General features: G+C 38.5%; 1 protein-coding gene across 1 annotated transcript in view; it reads left to right on the top strand.

Annotated features, from left to right (window-relative positions):
* Positions 1-5,690: 5,690 nt before the first annotated feature.
* The window catches only part of VIPR2 (vasoactive intestinal peptide receptor 2), a 63,488-nt gene continuing 51,736 nt past the window's right edge, over positions 5,691-17,442 (top strand). The window contains exons 1-2 of the mRNA XM_082754161.1: positions 5,691-6,072; positions 8,933-9,035. Coding sequence (XP_082610287.1) covers positions 6,025-6,072; positions 8,933-9,035 — 151 coding nt within the window. The 5' untranslated portion in view covers positions 5,691-6,024. The remainder of the gene's footprint in view (positions 6,073-8,932; positions 9,036-17,442) is intronic.

Raw genomic sequence — 17,442 nt, 5'->3', positions numbered from 1 at the left:
TTTGCTCTGCACATGCTGAATTCATCTGCCTTGACCATGGATTGCTAAAACTATACACAACACTCTTGACGAGATATGAACAATCCTTTGTGTGTCACCTAGCTTCATTACTTTTCTAACTCTACAGCAATTATCACTCCTCTATGTCCTAAGATCACATTTATTTTTCACAGCCATATCACACTAATATTTGCCACACACTGACTTGTACACACACAAATTCCTGCTACTGCACTTTAGCTTATAGAGGAAACACTTGTTCATTGTTCTTTAGCACATGACCTTCCATTCTGCTCTATTAAATTTCCAACTTTTTTGTAGTACTTCATTTTCAGGTGTTCCAGTTCCATAAGATACCCAGATCCTGCTTTCTATTGACATCTTGAATCACTAGAGATTTTTTTTTTTTGTTAGAATGAAAATCATTACTGAAATTAACAAAATAGGACCCCAGCCTGATCTCTGAGGAAATTCACTGCTATTTCTTTTTATCCACCTGTTTACGTATCTGCATTATTTGCCAGGTTCATTTTACCCCATTTTGGCCAAATAACAAATTTTAAAGCTCCATCATTTCAGTTTTAACTAGCTATTTGTATGACACTGTATCAAATGATTCACTGACAGCTATTGAGACTAAGTCTGATGCATTTTCTTTCCATAGATTATATGTCTTAGTAAAGTATGTGATTCTGTTTTTCATTTGTCTTCCCTCCTGTACTTACTCTTCTTTACAGTTCTATAGCCATGTTTGCCATTTTATCAGTTCTTTTTTTCCTGCAGTTTTTGAGTTTTTTTTAGGTTTGTCTGTAGGGCTTGCTGGCATTAAAACAACCCTAAAACCAAGAGGGGCAATTTTCTTTTCATTGTATTAGTATATAAAATACTTGTAATTTTCACTAATATAAATACTTAATTACTTCATGTCCAACAGAGGGCTCAAAAATCATTGATCAAACCTGAAACTTTGTAGTTAATCACAGCTGACATGGCATTAGCCAAGAATTTTCTAGCCATATATATATGTCATATAATCAAATTATTTATATTTAATTCATAAATTTAAAATATCAGATTCTATTTTCTCTGTCCATGTTAATGAACAGAATATGCATTAATTTAATGCATTCAATAGGTATTTATGAAAAGACCAGCCTATAAGGGAAATAGGAAAATCTGAATACTCTGGTCACAAAATTGGAAAATCTTCTGAAGAGACCTTCTCTCGCTCTTTTGAAATCACAGAAGACTTGAGAGTCTTGCAAATTCTAGGGAGAGAGGATGAAATTGCATACTTTACACTAACTATTATAGATTACACTCTAAGTCTTCCGTGAACAGTGTCCCTGTCTTCAGACTGAAGACTTCATTGTTACAGACATCTTAATTAAACCAATTTAAAGTATATGAGTTCTTAACGTAGCAAAAAGAAAAGGCTTTTTTTTTTTCTTTTATATATATATATATATATAAAATTTCTCTGTCTTTAGGAATATATTTTTAGTAGCCAAGATACTTGCAAATTATAGCAAGATTACTCTGAAGACTTCTTTATATCATTATTTTGCTGGTTAGTTATTTGCACTGTTTGGATGTATTTGGCATGTATTGGTAATGACAGTTGGTAAACTGTCATTTTGCAGGCCATTGATAAAATGAAAAATCAGTTCATGGAGGTATTTGAACATTACTACTAACAGGCACAATAACAACTATAGCCTCAAGCTCTCTTCATGCATAGAAACAGAAGGGCACTGTTGGTGATATTGAACTGGAAGACAATGAAAAAGCTGAAATTACACTTAAGCCTTTCCTTAGAAAACTTCCTCTCAATATCACGCTGCTTCTTTGTCTAAGAAACAAGAGTAGAGTTCAAGAGATTAGGTAGACAGAAGATGACCAGTAATGACGGCAAAAGTTCAAAATAGCTAGGATGACTTTTTGAACATGAACATCTGCTGGAGGTGTAGATGAAACCCACTGATTAATGTTTCTTCTGTTAATTCAGAGAATTTGTACATCACATTCACCTCTGAATGCAACTGAATGCATTTGGTACTGATGGGTCATCTGAAGCAACAATGATGCTTCTCATAAGATGGCTTTTTAGCCAACAGTCCCCTGGAGCCTGGCAAGGTTTGAATTCCCACTGGCACAAGCTGGACAAAAATCGCTTGCCCCACTCAGGCATACATACATAGAAAAGGCACCTTTTCTATTGTGCTTTGATCTGATCATTGAACCAGGCTCAATAATATCATACATTAACAGTTCAAGAAAAATTACCAAGGTTAAAAATTGGGGGAACTTTCATTTTCTTCAATACGACAGATCCAAACAGCATGTACATTAAAGGCAGAAGCAAAACTCCCCTATTTCATGGAAACCCTCTCTAAAGTCTATTTCTATTGCTGATGAAATTTTCCTGTAAACATCTGGATTGCAGAAAAACAAACAAACAAACAAACAACAAAAAAAAGGCAAGATAACTGTAGAGTGAATCTTTGGGAGATTAGGAATATCTCATGAAGGCTTAGTGTGAAGAGCACTCCTTTTGCACTTTGACTTAGTACTGTGTTCTGCACAAAGTGAGAGAAAAAGATCTCTTTGAGGTCTAGAAAGGACTGGAAACATGTAAAATAACTTGAGCAGCTAAAGAGATAACCAGCTCTGAAAGTGGTATGTTATCTAAGACAGCTTGTATACATGCCTTCTAAGTTTTTCATGCTGCTTGGGTATTTCTGGCAACTGTGTGTTATGAATTCAGTAAACAATGATTGTTAGATGATTGAAGAAAATAAAAACTTTTAAACAATGGAAGCAAGGTTTTTAGTCTTTATACACATGACAAGAGCATGATTTGTGGATAGAATGGAAACTGTCAAAACATCTTGAACTCCACAAACAACATAAATAAAGATTCAGCTCAATAGGGCTGATGTCATTGCTTCAATATGGAAAGCTGTCAGCTCCTCCATGTGCCTGACAAAAATCAGCTACTTGTTGCCTACACCATGTATTAGAGGTTTCTGAAGAGACAGCTGGCCAGGCAGAACAGAAAGTACTTGTCATGGATAACTACTGACATGGACCTTTCCTATGATGTTATACTTTTCCAACATCTGGAAATGGAGCAAACCTTTTGGCTCCTCCAAGTGTTAGGGGAGCACAGAGCTTGCAGGAACTTGGCATTGCTTGTCAATGGGTCTGTTACCTGATGCTGAACTTTCCATTATCACTTCACTGCCCCCTCTGTAACACCTGTGCCCTGCTGATTCCAAGGAATAAACATTTCAGTCAAACTTATCCACAATCTCTTTTGTAAATTCTCTCCCCTTTTTTTGGAATTCATACTTTTCCTCCATGTCTGTGCAGTCTGTGCCTAGAGGATACCTCCACAACCTCCACAGAATATCTCTTTATTCTTTCCTTCAAATTCACTAAGACATTCTTAGAAATGATATCAAATCTACACAAACTATCTAAATTTATATGCCCCCTTGCTTCCTTCATAATGCTCTCCAGTCTTTGTTGCATAAGTGTATCAGACTAATTTTTATATATCTCCATATATCAAGTTTAAGTTTCTTTTTGTTCTTTATTTTTTCCTTCAACAACTGGCACTGAATGGTGCTACGTTTAAGTAAAAAGAATTCTAACCATATTTTCTGGGCTTCATCTGTGAATGATTTGTATTCTCTTCAGGAAAAAAAAAAAAAGGCACTCATCTGTATCTAAACAAAATCTTAGTATTTGACGCATCTCTTTCATCTGTTGTCTCTTTCATGTCAAAGAGTCATCATTAGGAATAGTGACAGAAGTAATAACCATCATTATGGTTGTTGTTGTTGATGGTTGGGAAATATCTGATAATTTTTCTTTTTGTCCAAAAACGCTGATTCTTTGAAAACAAAACATGACAAAAATCTGACTCCGGAAAACCTTCTGACAGAATGTATATAAGTTCCAAAAATTCTTTGCTAGTTCTGGGACATGGGGACTGCCTTATACCCAAGATATGAGTTTCTGTCATTCAACAAAAGGAGTAATGATGACAGTTCCCAAGACTGTTTCTACACAGAACGTTAACACTAATTTGTTAATTGGTTTCCCAGGCTACTCGGCTTCAGCAGCCTAATGAATCATTTGCTCAAAGAATCAAACACTGGGATTTGGTGTCTGGCATCCCTTGTGTCCTCAGCTGCTGGGGGAGTCCAGCTGGTGGACAGTCTGCCTGATAGCTCCTCTACACAGGGACTGCCGTTGGGTTTACTGCTGTACGTGAAGTATCTGAAGAGCCCTGACACACAGAAATTTCAGAGTGACTGCATTTAATGACTGCTTTCTTAGCCATTCATCACAAAGTTCAAGAAATAACTTCTAAAGAAAGAGGTAGTAAGGATTTTCCAAAACCTTGAAATTATAAGACATCAGATTCCTGTAACAGGGAAAAAAATGGAGAAATTGTTTTGAGATTGCTATTTTGGAAAGCCCTATAGCTCTTAAGAAAGTGCTAAGAGCATCCCCAGTCAGCATGTGTCAGCAACCAGGAGCCCAAAGGGGAACCCTGGACACCGGTCTCAGGAATTGAGGGGATGCAACGTGCAATTCTTCATTTCCAAGAGGTTTGACCTGAGAGTCTGAGAGTTAGCGGCATACCCGGGTTCTCCTCCGACCCAGCTGTTTTAGGAGTAGGTGCAATCTGACATATCAGTTCATCTGTCTCATACAGAACAAAGTAAATCTGAAGGGGTACAATTTTCTGCTATAATGAAAATATTTTCATTACTTGATCTTATGCCATCCTAGAAGAAGTTTTTATTTCTACATTAATATGTCCCTCTGCTCTCAGCATGCAGGTCATAACACTGCTCATTACAGTTTGTAGTGTTTCTTTTTAATGATATCGCAGAGGTTATAATCAGATCTTTGTTCTTAAAATATGAAGGGAATTTTCTCAAATACATTAAAAAAATATGAAAATTCTCTTCAGCTTTGTCTCAGGAGTGTCTTTGGCTTTTCTTATAGCTGATTATTTTGGGTGGCATAAGGCTATTTAGAAGTCTTATGTTGCCTACTCAGTCCCTTTCAATATACACCACTGAAATTACAGCACATGTGAGACAGCAGAAAGATAAATCCAATTTATTCTCATTCTCAGCTAAAAGCCAGCGCATGAACTCTGCTTTTTCTGTGACAATAGACAGGGATTAACACGATTCTCACTTCATTATATATTGTAAATGCCTTGTGAGGCAAAAGCAAGATCTACACCCAGTACAAACCGCCCGGCAATCTTACAAAGTTGCCTTAAAACATTGTGCCTCGAAAAAAAAACAGCTAGGTGGCACGAAAGGTTTTGTAATACAGTTGCTGATCTGCCCAGGGGTCTCTTGTCCGACCCCACCCCACCGTGTAGGTTTGTGTGTGCGGGTCTGCTCCGGGGGCACCGCGCCTGATCGCCTCGGTGCTTTGACAGGCAGCAGGGACCCCAAAATCCCAAAGCTGGCACCGGTGCCCCGGCACACCGTCGGGACGGGCACCCGGGACCCTCAAAAAGAAGCCTGAGGGGGCTTCTCGGGCTCCTGGAGGCTGGCAGCGAGGGGCGAGCGCTGCCCACAGCCCCACGGCGGCGCGGCAGCACCTGAGGGGCGGCGGGGGCGACCCGCACCTCATGGGGGGAGCGGGAGTGGCGGCGAGGGGGAGGAGGAGAAAAGGCAGCGGCGGAGAGGGGCTGAGGAGAGAAGCGGGAGGGAAGCGAGCCGGGGCGTAGAGGAGGAGCTGAGAAGAGACGGGCAGGGACTCGGCGGGGCCGGGAGCTGACGGCCGCCGGAGCGGGCGGCGGCGGGGGCAGGTGCGGGAGCTGCCTTCAGCCGCAGGGCGGCGGCCGCCCGCGGGGCGGGGGGCTCGGCTCGGCGGCCCCGGGCAGCGGCGGCCCCCGGGCCCTATGGTGCCGCGGCGGGACCCGGCTCCTGCTCGCCGCCTTCCGAGGGGGCAAGCGGAGCCCAACGGCGCTTGGCTGGCATGAGGAACCTGCCGATCCTCCTCCTCCTCTGCTGGAGCCTGGGACGGGTAAGTCACCCTGCGGCGGGAGAGCAACGCTCGCCCCTCGCTCCGCACCTCCAGCCCTGCCCCGCTCCTGTCCCGGAGCCGCCCGTGGCGGTTCCCTCGCAGTTTCCCCCCGTTCCCCCGAGGGGGCTCCGAGGCAGCCGTAGCAGGTGCGAGAGACCTCGGCTGGGCAAACAGTCTCCGGGCGGGAGATACGCGACTTGTCCCGCTGTAACTGCAGAACGGCGAGCGTCCCCCACTTCTCAACAGGGATTTGGGGCTCCTCAGCCCCGCCGGCACCCCGGCAGGTGGCGGTGCCGGGGGGACCCCGCGCCCCCGGCCGCTCCTCGAGGGCCGGGACGGCTCCGCCCCGGCCGAGCGGGGCTGAGGGGAGCGGGCGGCGGCGGCTGGGGCTTGTTCCCGGGGGTTGGCGCTTGTTCCCGGTTATTGGGGCTTGTTCCCTGGGGCTGTGGGTTGTTCACGGTTGTTTTTGTTATTTCGGCTGTCCCTGAAAACTGTTTCACCGAGAGTTTCCACAGACACAGCAGAGCATTGCCGTGGTACGGTCTGGAGGGTCATTAGCAATTGTAATACGTGCACGGTTAATCCCTCTGTGATATTAACATTAAAAAAAGCATTCAGAATATTAAAATAGTTTCTTTTAAGGTATCTTCCTTCCACATCTGTATATTTTTAAGTGTTTCTTCAGTAGTAAGAAACTTCAGTTTCTTTCAGTCTTTAAAAGTACAATGTTTCCAAAAACATGACCTCAAATAATAAAAATCTACCCTCTGAATCTAACCGCTTTGTTACTGTAAATTTAAAATCTGAGACCATTTCCAACAAGAGTTGGGAAAACATGCTGAAGGTAAATGTAAACTACTTGTCAAACGAAATGTTTTTGCCGACCGATTGCTATTCTGGGTGCCTTAAAGGTTGTTCAGCCACTAAGAATGCTGAGAGTCTCTTCAGCTGGATTTCCAAGTCCCTGTGTACCTTTATAATACACACTACAGTGCACACAGGTCAGTAACCACTACTTACAAAGAATAACCTACACTTGGTAAAGCAGAAGGAAAGACAGATACGCGTATCTGGCCAGCCCTGAAGGGTGGTGAGTGCCCTCAAATTTCACTTTGGGGTTCTTGATGTGTTTTGGGACACCATCAGTGCCACACAGTCTTGAGCCCTAAATCTTTTTAGCTGGGTGAAGTTCATCTGAAGAAAACTGGGCTGTGTATTGGAACAAAGTATGTTACAGTTTGGCATGCATCCCGTGTTTGAAAAGTAATGTTGCATTACCTTAGGGTACTACCAAATTTATGTTCTTGAAGTAATCTTCAATATTAGATCACCAGTAGTGGGAAAGTTGTGGTTCTTTTCTAAGTACTTATTTTGTAAATTTCATTCAGGGCAGTAGCTGCTTTGATTTACTCCTCATTTATTTAACATTTCCATTAACTGGAATCTACCCTTCCAACACCCATTAATTCTCATACTTTTTGATGAGTAAGAGGTCTACAGTCAGCTAGTGAATGCTTGCAATTGACAAAATTACATTTTTTTAAAATTATTATTTTATTTATTTATTTATTTATTTATTACAAAATCTGTTATGTGGAAGGAAAATGCAGTAAAAGTCATTATGTTTACATTTATTCTAAATAGGAGCTATCTGGAAAGCACATAATACATAACAATATGCTGTTATTTTCAGTTTAACTCTGAACTTTCTATGGTAACGGCTAGGAATCCTAATTTAAGTTAAGGATTTGTAAAAATTCCTTTAAAAAAATACCTGTCCAGAAAGCTTATAATTTAAATAGTCAAAATACAGGGAGTGGAAGTAAGGTTCTGTTTTCATAGATGAAGAAATGACAAACTTTGAGGAGAAGAGACAGATTTCTGGAGTTTCTGTAGCATCTCCTGCTGTTATCTTACGGTTAAGCTATGCTATGCTTATGGTTATCATGGTGTATTTTTAAAAGCTGTGCAACTGGCTTGCCCACAGGGAGCCTATGGAATAACCGGGCTGTCAGTCCTAACTCCGAATTCCAGGTTCCCAATCACAGCTTCGTTAAGTATTGCAATTTTGAAGAATAGTGTCTGAAGAACCAGAGACTATTAGCAGATCCTGCTATTAAATGTCTCCCAGAAAAAATAAGAGACGACACCTTTTTCTTTGTAACTTAAAGTGTGAGAATGACTGAAGAACAGCATATTCATGTTTTATTTCATTATGATCTCTGTGAATCCCACTGATATCAGCACAGCTTCCTAGTGTCTTGTTTCTCTCCCCATCTATATCCCTGCCTCTTCCCATGGACATAAGTAAATGGGGGCAGGGCCGTAAGTGAGTAAAGGCAATATTGTGTTCATTTAAATTTTTTATTTTTTTTTTCTCCTGTGTAGGACTTGCTTGAATCAAATAATCATGTTCTGAGGCCTTCATGATATAAAATATACATGGTGGAAAAGGGATGAAAATCAAAATTTACCATGTCAAAGATAATGCAGTTTGATTTGTTTTTATGTTCTGTGTTTACTTTGTTGCTTCAGTTTAACTCATTGTTTTGTTGGAGGAAGAAAGTATTGGCAAATGCACTACAAAGTTAAATATTTTCTTGTAAATGAAAGTTAGCCTTAGAATGCTGCAGGCAGGAATTAGTGTATGCTCTAGTGCATTATTTTAACCTTTTGTTTTGAAAAGTCAGTGCGTGAGAAGCTAAAATGGGCACCGTTTGTGTGCATAAAATGTTGAGCACATACTTAGGCAAAAATAGTATCAGTTTAACTTGTGGATTTTGTTATTGGTAGTTGGATCCTTTATAAAGCATTTTAATTCATGTCTCAAGACTCTGGCCCATTTGTTAATTTGACACAGGTGAATGGTGTCCATCCAGAATGCAGACTTCAGTTGGAGATTCACAAGGAGGAAACAAGGTGCATGGAACTTCTAAAGAATGCCAAACCAGTGGACTACAAAGGTAAGAAAAGACGAGCTGTAATGTCGAGACAACTGAGTACTGAGTTTTTTTTCCCTTTACCTTCTTTGCTAGCTCAATTGCAGTTGTCATATTTCTTTGTATTGTGCTTATAATTTCTATGTATTTTAAAATGCATTAAAAAAAAAAAAAAAAGCTTTAAAAAGCTTTTTGCCTTAAAATTACAGCCACAGCAAACATGTGGTGAGAGGTGTGCTGGGCTAGGCATGCTAGATGGGAGAAAATTTGCACTGCTGTTTTAGGCTGTTGCTGCTACTATTTTTCACAGGCAGAGAAGCTGCAGGGTGGTGATGATAGGACCAGCAGAAAGAGCAAATCTGAGAAAAGTTGAAAGCCTTGGATCCAAGTGTCTCACTCCAAGTGTCTTACTGGTTGAAAGTAAAATACTTGTGGCAGGAATGATCACTGAGCAATGTTTTAGACATGAGATCAGATTCACCTGCATAAGGCCACAGTCATGCAAAGGAAAAATTGCACACTAGCGTTACATTCAGAAAATGAATTTACTCTGTTACTGTAGCATTTTTATCTTCTGTCTAGACAGAAAGAAATATACAGATGCAGATATAGCTGACGGGAATTTGATAGAGAAAAAAAAAAAAAGAAGAGGAGAATGTATGTATATATATATGTATTATTTTTTAAAAATTTTATTTTAAATTTTCCTAGATTTCCCTGCTACAGTTTCATGTGAGTACAATATAATCTTATCAAAAACAAACAAACAGAAAAGTATGACAGTTTTCTTTTAAGCTGGTGCTGTGGATAAAGCCATTTGTTCAGCAAGCAAAATGTAAAGGTGACAGATAAATCCAGCCAGAAAATGAAAAGCAAATCTGTAACATTAATGTAGGATGCCAGGAACTTGGTTAAGTTGGGCTTTTTAGGAAAGTTGGAATCTGTATTTATTACATTTGTGTATTAGTGTTTTTGTTTGTTTGTTTGTTTTGTTTTAACTGCCAAATGTACTAATGTTTTGTAATTAGTTATATTTTGTAAGCCATATGCCAGAACTTGTGAGCAGACAGCAGTCTCTATGTCCCTCCCAGTGAAAAGGTAAAAGTGCTTCTTGGAGTGCTTCATTTGTATACATTACTTGCCCAACACTCCTCTGGTAACATGTAGAATATTGAAGGAAAGGTGGATTCTCAGTGAGATGTACAAAAAATGGAAGGAAAATTTAGACCTAAGGGCACATTTTGGGATTCAGAAGAAAATTTTGATTCTTACAGAGTAATGTCACATCTGAAACTAATCACTAACTTTCTGTTGTCAAATGTTTTTCAAGTGGTTGGAAGGATTTCACTTCAAATTAGTTGAAATGTCTCATTGGTGTCCTGAGTTTTGCTGTTGTAGTGCCGTTACATATCATCTCAGATTGGTTCCTTGCAAGACTGCAAGTGCAGTATTTTTTCCTTGGCTGAATTAAGTGATATGTAGTATATTTGCTTTTCCATAATCTATCCATTTTGAATAGTCTCTGAAGATGATTGTGATACCTCAAGGACCTGTCATCTGCAGTGCCCTTTGAGCATAAACACAAGTCCCAAATCATAATCCCTTCTCCACCTCTTTTCTTGATTTGAATTTATAAATCCCTCAGTGCACATTCTAATACCAATCTGTATACAATGATTAAAAGGATCATCATCGGTTTGTATTTTACTATCATTTCTCATTTTGATTAATCCAGATCAGTAATTAGAAAAATTATAATAACAGTGATTCTCTTCCAAGCAAATTCTTAATGGAATAATTTATTTACATTTAGATTTTTTTATTTATATGAGTGATAAGAGAGATGTCTGTTACATAGATAATACCAGTGTGAAGCCATATGGAGAAATAATTACTAGCCTAGCTTAATGAATTAAATTATGAATTAGTAAATTCGCTATTAGCTATTACCAGGTTTTGAAAGTGAAGTTTTCTTCAAGATGCATTTTTGTGATCCAGATGCTGGGCTGCTCTAAGGATATCCTTGTCATGCATGCCAGTTTTATTTTGGGTTTCCTTGGTGAAGAGGTTTTCTGGCAATATTTCCTTCAAAGCCTCTTCTCACTGGAAGAGTGGGGTTTCCTGAAGACAAAATACTGTGTAAGAACTTTATAACCTGGAAGTAGACGGTATCTTTGATGCTGTTGATTTAGCCGTGTGGGTAGAGATAAAAGAGCAGTGGAAGAATTTATGAATTTAACTGAATGCCTGACTGAAACAAATGGAATATTCCATTTTGTAGGAGACTGTAATAAAGCCTGTATGGTAATAAACTTTATGTTTAATGTTACAGGAGAATTTATCCTATGCTTCATGTTATAGATACCTTTATCAACAACCTGTCCAGAAGAGCCTGTGTTAAAAATATTTTTACTAAAATATTAATGTGTCCTTATTTTCCAAATAAAATCTCTGAATTCATACTAAGATATAAGGAGTATTTTGAACAGAGACATGCAGATTTTCACAGCAATACTCTGGCTGCTAATAAAGAAGAGTTACTAATGAAAATTGGCAAGCTGGAACTAGTACAAGCTCTAGCTGCACACCTAAAACTTGTATTGCTCTTGAAACATAATTCATTACAATAAATCCACAAAACCCACTTCACTTTTTCCTGAACAGGAAAGACAGTTATACAACCCTTGTCACACTTTTCTGACTTCAGTATATGATACCTGCCTCACAAAAGTTACAGTGAAATCCAAGATCCTGTCTAGAATTTGGAAATGCAGGTTCACTGAAGGCATTATCAAAATCAGTGGGAATTTTTCCATTAACTTCTTGAGAACCCATGAAGCTTTCACATCTGTGTAACATGCTCCAGAATTTGACTGTCATGCACAGTTAATGAGTTTTGGATGGTTCATAGGACTAGGACAGGCAGTTTGTCCCTTTGGCCTAAATAGCAACTACATGTGTACTAATACTTCGCATCTATGTGCTAGGAATACATAAAGGAAAGATTTAATGATGACTGTGGGTTGTTGTTGTTGTTTTTTGTTGTTGTTGTGTTTTTTGTTTTTTTTTTTTTATACCATAAAACGTTATAGTCATCATGAGCTGCTTTATAAAGTGCTGAAGAGTTACTTCACTGCATAATTTCCGTAGTGTGCCTAAAATGATTGGTGATGAAGTCCATGGAGGACCTGCTTGCTTCATGGTTTAATAAAGCAATAGTGGGTTTTGCAAGGAAACACTGTATAAATACTCTGTAAACATCCTCTGAACAATGTTAAGGATATATTAAAAGCACATGACTTTCTCATTTGCACCCTTTGGGGGAATTTCAGGCATTAGCCTTACTTCCATAGTGGAGAGTATTACACTCCATTTAAGGAAAAAGACACTCTCCAAGGATCCATGGCAGTGCCTTCGTTTGTGTAGTGATCGTGATCTTAGCAAATCTAGTTGTTTATTTTATGTAGACAGCATTAGCTTCCATCCACATTTGTTTTCTCCTTCTATAATTTGACATTAAAGGTATGGATGCACCTGAGCTTGAAGCCTAAGAGACCTCTGGCTGTTGCTGTCCTGCTTTTGAAGGGCAGAATAATTCCATTCTAAGTTGCCCGTAACTTATGGGCTTTGAGGTTCATATGAGAAAACACTATTTCATATTTTACATTCTACCCATGACTTATGTTCTCACATACACACACAAAAAAAGATCTCAATACAAATGATTACAAATGCACAAAAATACTCTGCCAGTTTCTGTCTTTGCTCAGTATTTATAATTTTACCTTTATAGAACAATTGATTAATTTCTGTTCACCTTTAAATGAAAAGTGAAATCTTATAATCAACAATGTTGAAACTCAGTTATTAGGCTTTATGAAAGGGTTTTACAATAAAAAGTTCTAAAATGATTTCAGTATGAACAAATGAAGTCAATTAAAAAAATATATAAAGCATTTTGGCTTGAGTGGCTACACAGTTAAATAAATCTTTTCATTTCTTTCTTTCCAAAATGTTTTTTTGTGAGACCCATATGCCAGACAATGTATTTATTTTTACATATGACATCTTAACTTTGGGGAAAGGATGTAGATGGAAAGAAAAATGTCTTTGGAAAGAATTTCATAAACCTTTCAAAGAGCAGCTTCTTAATGCCCCTAGTAATGGGAAATTAAAATGGACAGGACTACCAAAATGATATGTTCACTTATTCATACATTTAAAGCAAGAGGAAGCAATGTTACTTTATAATCTAATCTCCTGAATTACACTGCCAGAATTTCCCTCAGTGATTGCAGCACCAAATTTCTCTGAAGGCTGTTCACAATAATGGGATTCAAATATTGGTTGAAAAATTCGTTTGTCTAACAAATCTCTGCCGTTAAGGTTATTTCTACAGTTAGGTGCCTATCGTGTATTCCAAACCCACACATATACACACATACATACGTCTGAAGGACTAACTGTGAGTGTAAGTATACCAGCCTGAAGATCACTTTCTCCTCCACATCAGCAAATAAGAGATGTACACAAAGCTGGATGAGGTCTTTTTTCTGCATGAAAAGGAACCTCCTCAAGGTTCCCTCTTTCTTAATCCTCCCAATCTCATCAAGGTCTTTAATCAGTTAATGTTTTTTTGTTTTTTTTTTTTTTTTTTTTTTTTTTTTTTGCAGCTGTTCTCTCTGTAAGATGAGTCAATAGTTTAGACTGCAGCACTGCTTAGAGTTATCTGAGGTGGCATTAAAAGTGGAGTTTAAAGATAGAGGGACCAAGGAACTTCCTTTCACACAGCACCAGTAAGCTCTTGTCAGGACAACTTTTATGAGCTGTGTTGCTGCTTTTCTAGCTGTGGAAAAGGCATGCTGCTAAATTTTGGTTCATGCTTTTTTTTTTTTTTTTTTTCTTTTTCAAATATTTAAGAAGCTGAGGGGACTGTTTTCAATGTTTGGTTATTTGTGGCTTCCTTTAATTGGAGTGTTAATGAAACCACATAAAACGCTGTCAACGTCTGGGCTTTGGTGTAAGATCTTAATTATCTGAGAACAGAAGACAGAGTGAGCTGACTAGTCTTTTAAGGAGCTGGGCCATAGGTGAGAAAGCACTTTGAATGAAATGAGGTATGGGAAGTGTAGTTGCCTATGGAAAACTAATCAACGTGAAAAAAATGGTGAAGACCAAGAAAATGTCCTGGTCAGCCTCATTTCAAATCTCACATCATGAAGCTACTAAGAGCGATATTCTACAATTTTGAAGGTCTAAAATTTCTATGCCTCCAAAAGGTGAGTAGAAATTAATCAGTGTATATTAACAAATGGCATTTGGAACCCTGAAGAAATTAATTATACAACCATAAAATAATTTATTATAGCTTTTGGAAGATTCTGAAAGAAACACTAGACACACATAGTTTTGAATTTGAGTCTTGATAGAGACAGCTTTGGCCATGACAGTCTACTCTCCATGACATCCAAAGTTCACATGCCATGAAGAAACAGTCCTGAATGCACTTTAAAAAAATGCCAAATAATAAAGAAAATAGCACATGAGTGAGAAGTAATCCAAGCAGAAATGTATAGTAACAGCACCTTACACAGACTTTTAATATTTTGTGAATTCTGTATGAAAAGGGGACTGATATTTAATGATATTTTCTTAAGAATGGACAGCATGTCTGAATTGGGGCAAGACAAAGGTGAACATAGCTCTTACAGCTTTGCCTATACATGTGAGTATTTTTCTAGTATAAGACAATATTCATACAAAAACATATGCTGTTGTCTCCAAGAAACATTTTAAGTAATTAGACAGCAAGATTTACTTGGTAGAAAATTTGAATGGAAATGTATTTTCTTTTTCAGAGCTTTTTTTTTTTTTTTTCAAATGTTTAGCTCAAAATTTCTGTATTTCATTACAGTACTCTAATAAGTAAATTACCTTAAAACTAAAATTGACTTACATACTTTTGATATTCTGGTGGGAAACTGTTCTTCAGAAAGGAGCTATGGTATTTCTGAAATTTCTTAATTTAGTGAAAGCCAGTAATCCCCCAGAAGCCTCAGTAGCAGCATTTTTGCCATTCCTAGTAATAGGACTGGCTTTTAAAAATCTATAAACAGAAAACATTTTAGTTGGATATGAAATAAAGCCTATTGTATTTTTCATTTTGTTTGACTAGTTAAATCTGGTGTATACTGTATAACGTCCATAAATTCTACTTGCTGTGTGTGAGTCATTTTAGTTGGTCAATAATTAAAAAATGTTTATATTCATGTTTCCTCAGTGTTTGTGCCTGATCAGAGGCTGTATACATTCTGCATGGTTTCACAACAGTGCTATAGTTCAGCATAGGCATTATGGGGCTACTTCTGGACAGTTTTGCAGCTCGTGTCCTCATGTACACAGGAGCACAGGCCACCAGCTCCTGGGGCCTGTCCCACCCACAGCCAGGGAGCAGAGCAGGCTGGGGCCATCAGGCACCTCCTTGGGGACATCAGCCGTTGGGTGAGGGTCAGGATCAAGCCTTTTACAGAGAATCAGGGTTGGACACAGCCACAGGATGGCTGGGCAGGACCATTGGGGTGGATCAGAGCCCAGGCCAAGGCAGGCACAGGCATTGGTGAGGAAGCTGAAGACAGACCATAGCGCAGCTGAAGGTGAGCCCAAAACTGAGGTTAGATGGGAAGGGGGAGCAGAGCAGTCCCCAGGTGATGCTGGTCAGGGACATTAAGGCCTATTGGAGTGTTCAGGGTCTGGACAAACAGATGCAAATAACTTCAGCAAAGTAGCTCGGAGCAGTGGTGCTTTTGTACCTTGTCTTCTGATTATTACCACTTTAAGCAGTTCTGCTGTGTTTTCTTTGCTTCCAATTTGCTAACTCATTTTTTCTTGAGCTCCTCCTTTTCCTTTCTTTCTTATTACTTGTGTGAAATTGCAGGAAAAAAAGTCTGTAGTTTCTATATATTCATAATGTTTCAGTCTTGCAGTTTCTATATGTTCATAAATTCTCATGCAGCCTAAATTGCATGCTGCAGTGTTCAGACCTACAGTCTAGAAAAGATTGCCCGTAAGAGGTGAGTTTGCTTTTGCTTTGTCAAGTTAAGTACAAAAATCAAAATGTTTCCTGTTTGAAAAACAAACCATAGACTACCTGACAACTTCCTGGCAAATTTTCTTTCATTTTTTTTTTCATGTATCATACACGCTTAGTTTAAAAAAATGGCAAACTTCTCCTTGAATTGGCAATTTTTAAATACAAATGCAAAGTGCCACCTAGTGGTCAATATCTGGGTAAGGTGTGTATATAAACAAAACTTTCCGGTATAAACCCACTGTTACATATTTTTACAAGTGAAGAAGCAGACATAGGTAAGCAAACTTGTAGCTCGCAGACTGGATTTCAGCAGGATGATGAATGCAGTGGCAATACATAAGCTGAAAAAGAAAAGAGAAATAAAATGATGCTTATAGTCTGTTACATTTCCTTTCACTATGAATTATCTGCAAATACATCACAAGCACTAAAGACCAAACATTCAAATAAGTAAGTAATCTCTTTTCAACTAACTAAGAATATCATCTGGAGGAACGGGGGGAGCATCAGAGTAGTGACACAGTAGCCAAGCTTATGAGCGAGTCATTGAACAAAGATTTTCTGGGAAGATGGATTGTTTGCTTGGATAGAGAGTGACTGAGAGTGACTCACCAGGGAAGTAACTGATGGACATGAAGAGGATGAAAAGAGTTTATGTGTAGGGTGCAGAAGAGTTCTTCTAGGCGTCACAGAAATAGGGATGAAGAACCCCCCCCCCCTTTTTTTTTTTTCCTTTGCTAGCCTTATTAATAGGTAAAGTAGGAGGTAAAGAGAATGGCAGTAGAGATACTCAGAAAAGTTAGGGAGCCAAGGCAGAGCAGCAAGCTGAGTTGATTTTTCTGTGTGTAAATATCAAGGTGAAAGTACAAAAACATTCAAGGCTTGAGAATTTATTACAGCTGTATACAAACACAGAGGCTAAATCCATGAATGAGCATAATTTATTTTTTTTTAAATGAACATAAATATAATTTTGGATACTTAGAATAAAATAAACATTTTTGGTTAAATGTGTTAAATATAGAAAATTGCAGGGACTATATGAAATAAACATTGGAACATTTTACTTTTTGACATTTTCTAATAAGCTTTTAAAAATATTACTGCAATTATTGATAGAATACTTATTATAACTAAGGCATAAAACCTTACTTAAAAATATTCATTTAAATGTTTTGTATAAGAATTACTTAATATCCTTTGGAGGCAGTAGGAATCAGGTTTATGTATGTGGGAGATAGGTGAAACTTCCAGAGAATGAGCGTACTGAATGATTTTCTGAAATGTGGAAGTGATGAATAACAGTCCAGAAATCCTAACACTGACTGAATAAATGTCTTG

Source organism: Aythya marila, assembly GCF_965140915.1.
Source record: "Aythya marila genome assembly, chromosome: 2".
Lineage (NCBI taxonomy): Eukaryota > Metazoa > Chordata > Aves > Anseriformes > Anatidae > Aythya > Aythya marila.
The sequence above is the reverse complement of the archived record's forward strand: the minus strand, read 5'-3'. Positions and strand labels throughout refer to the sequence as shown.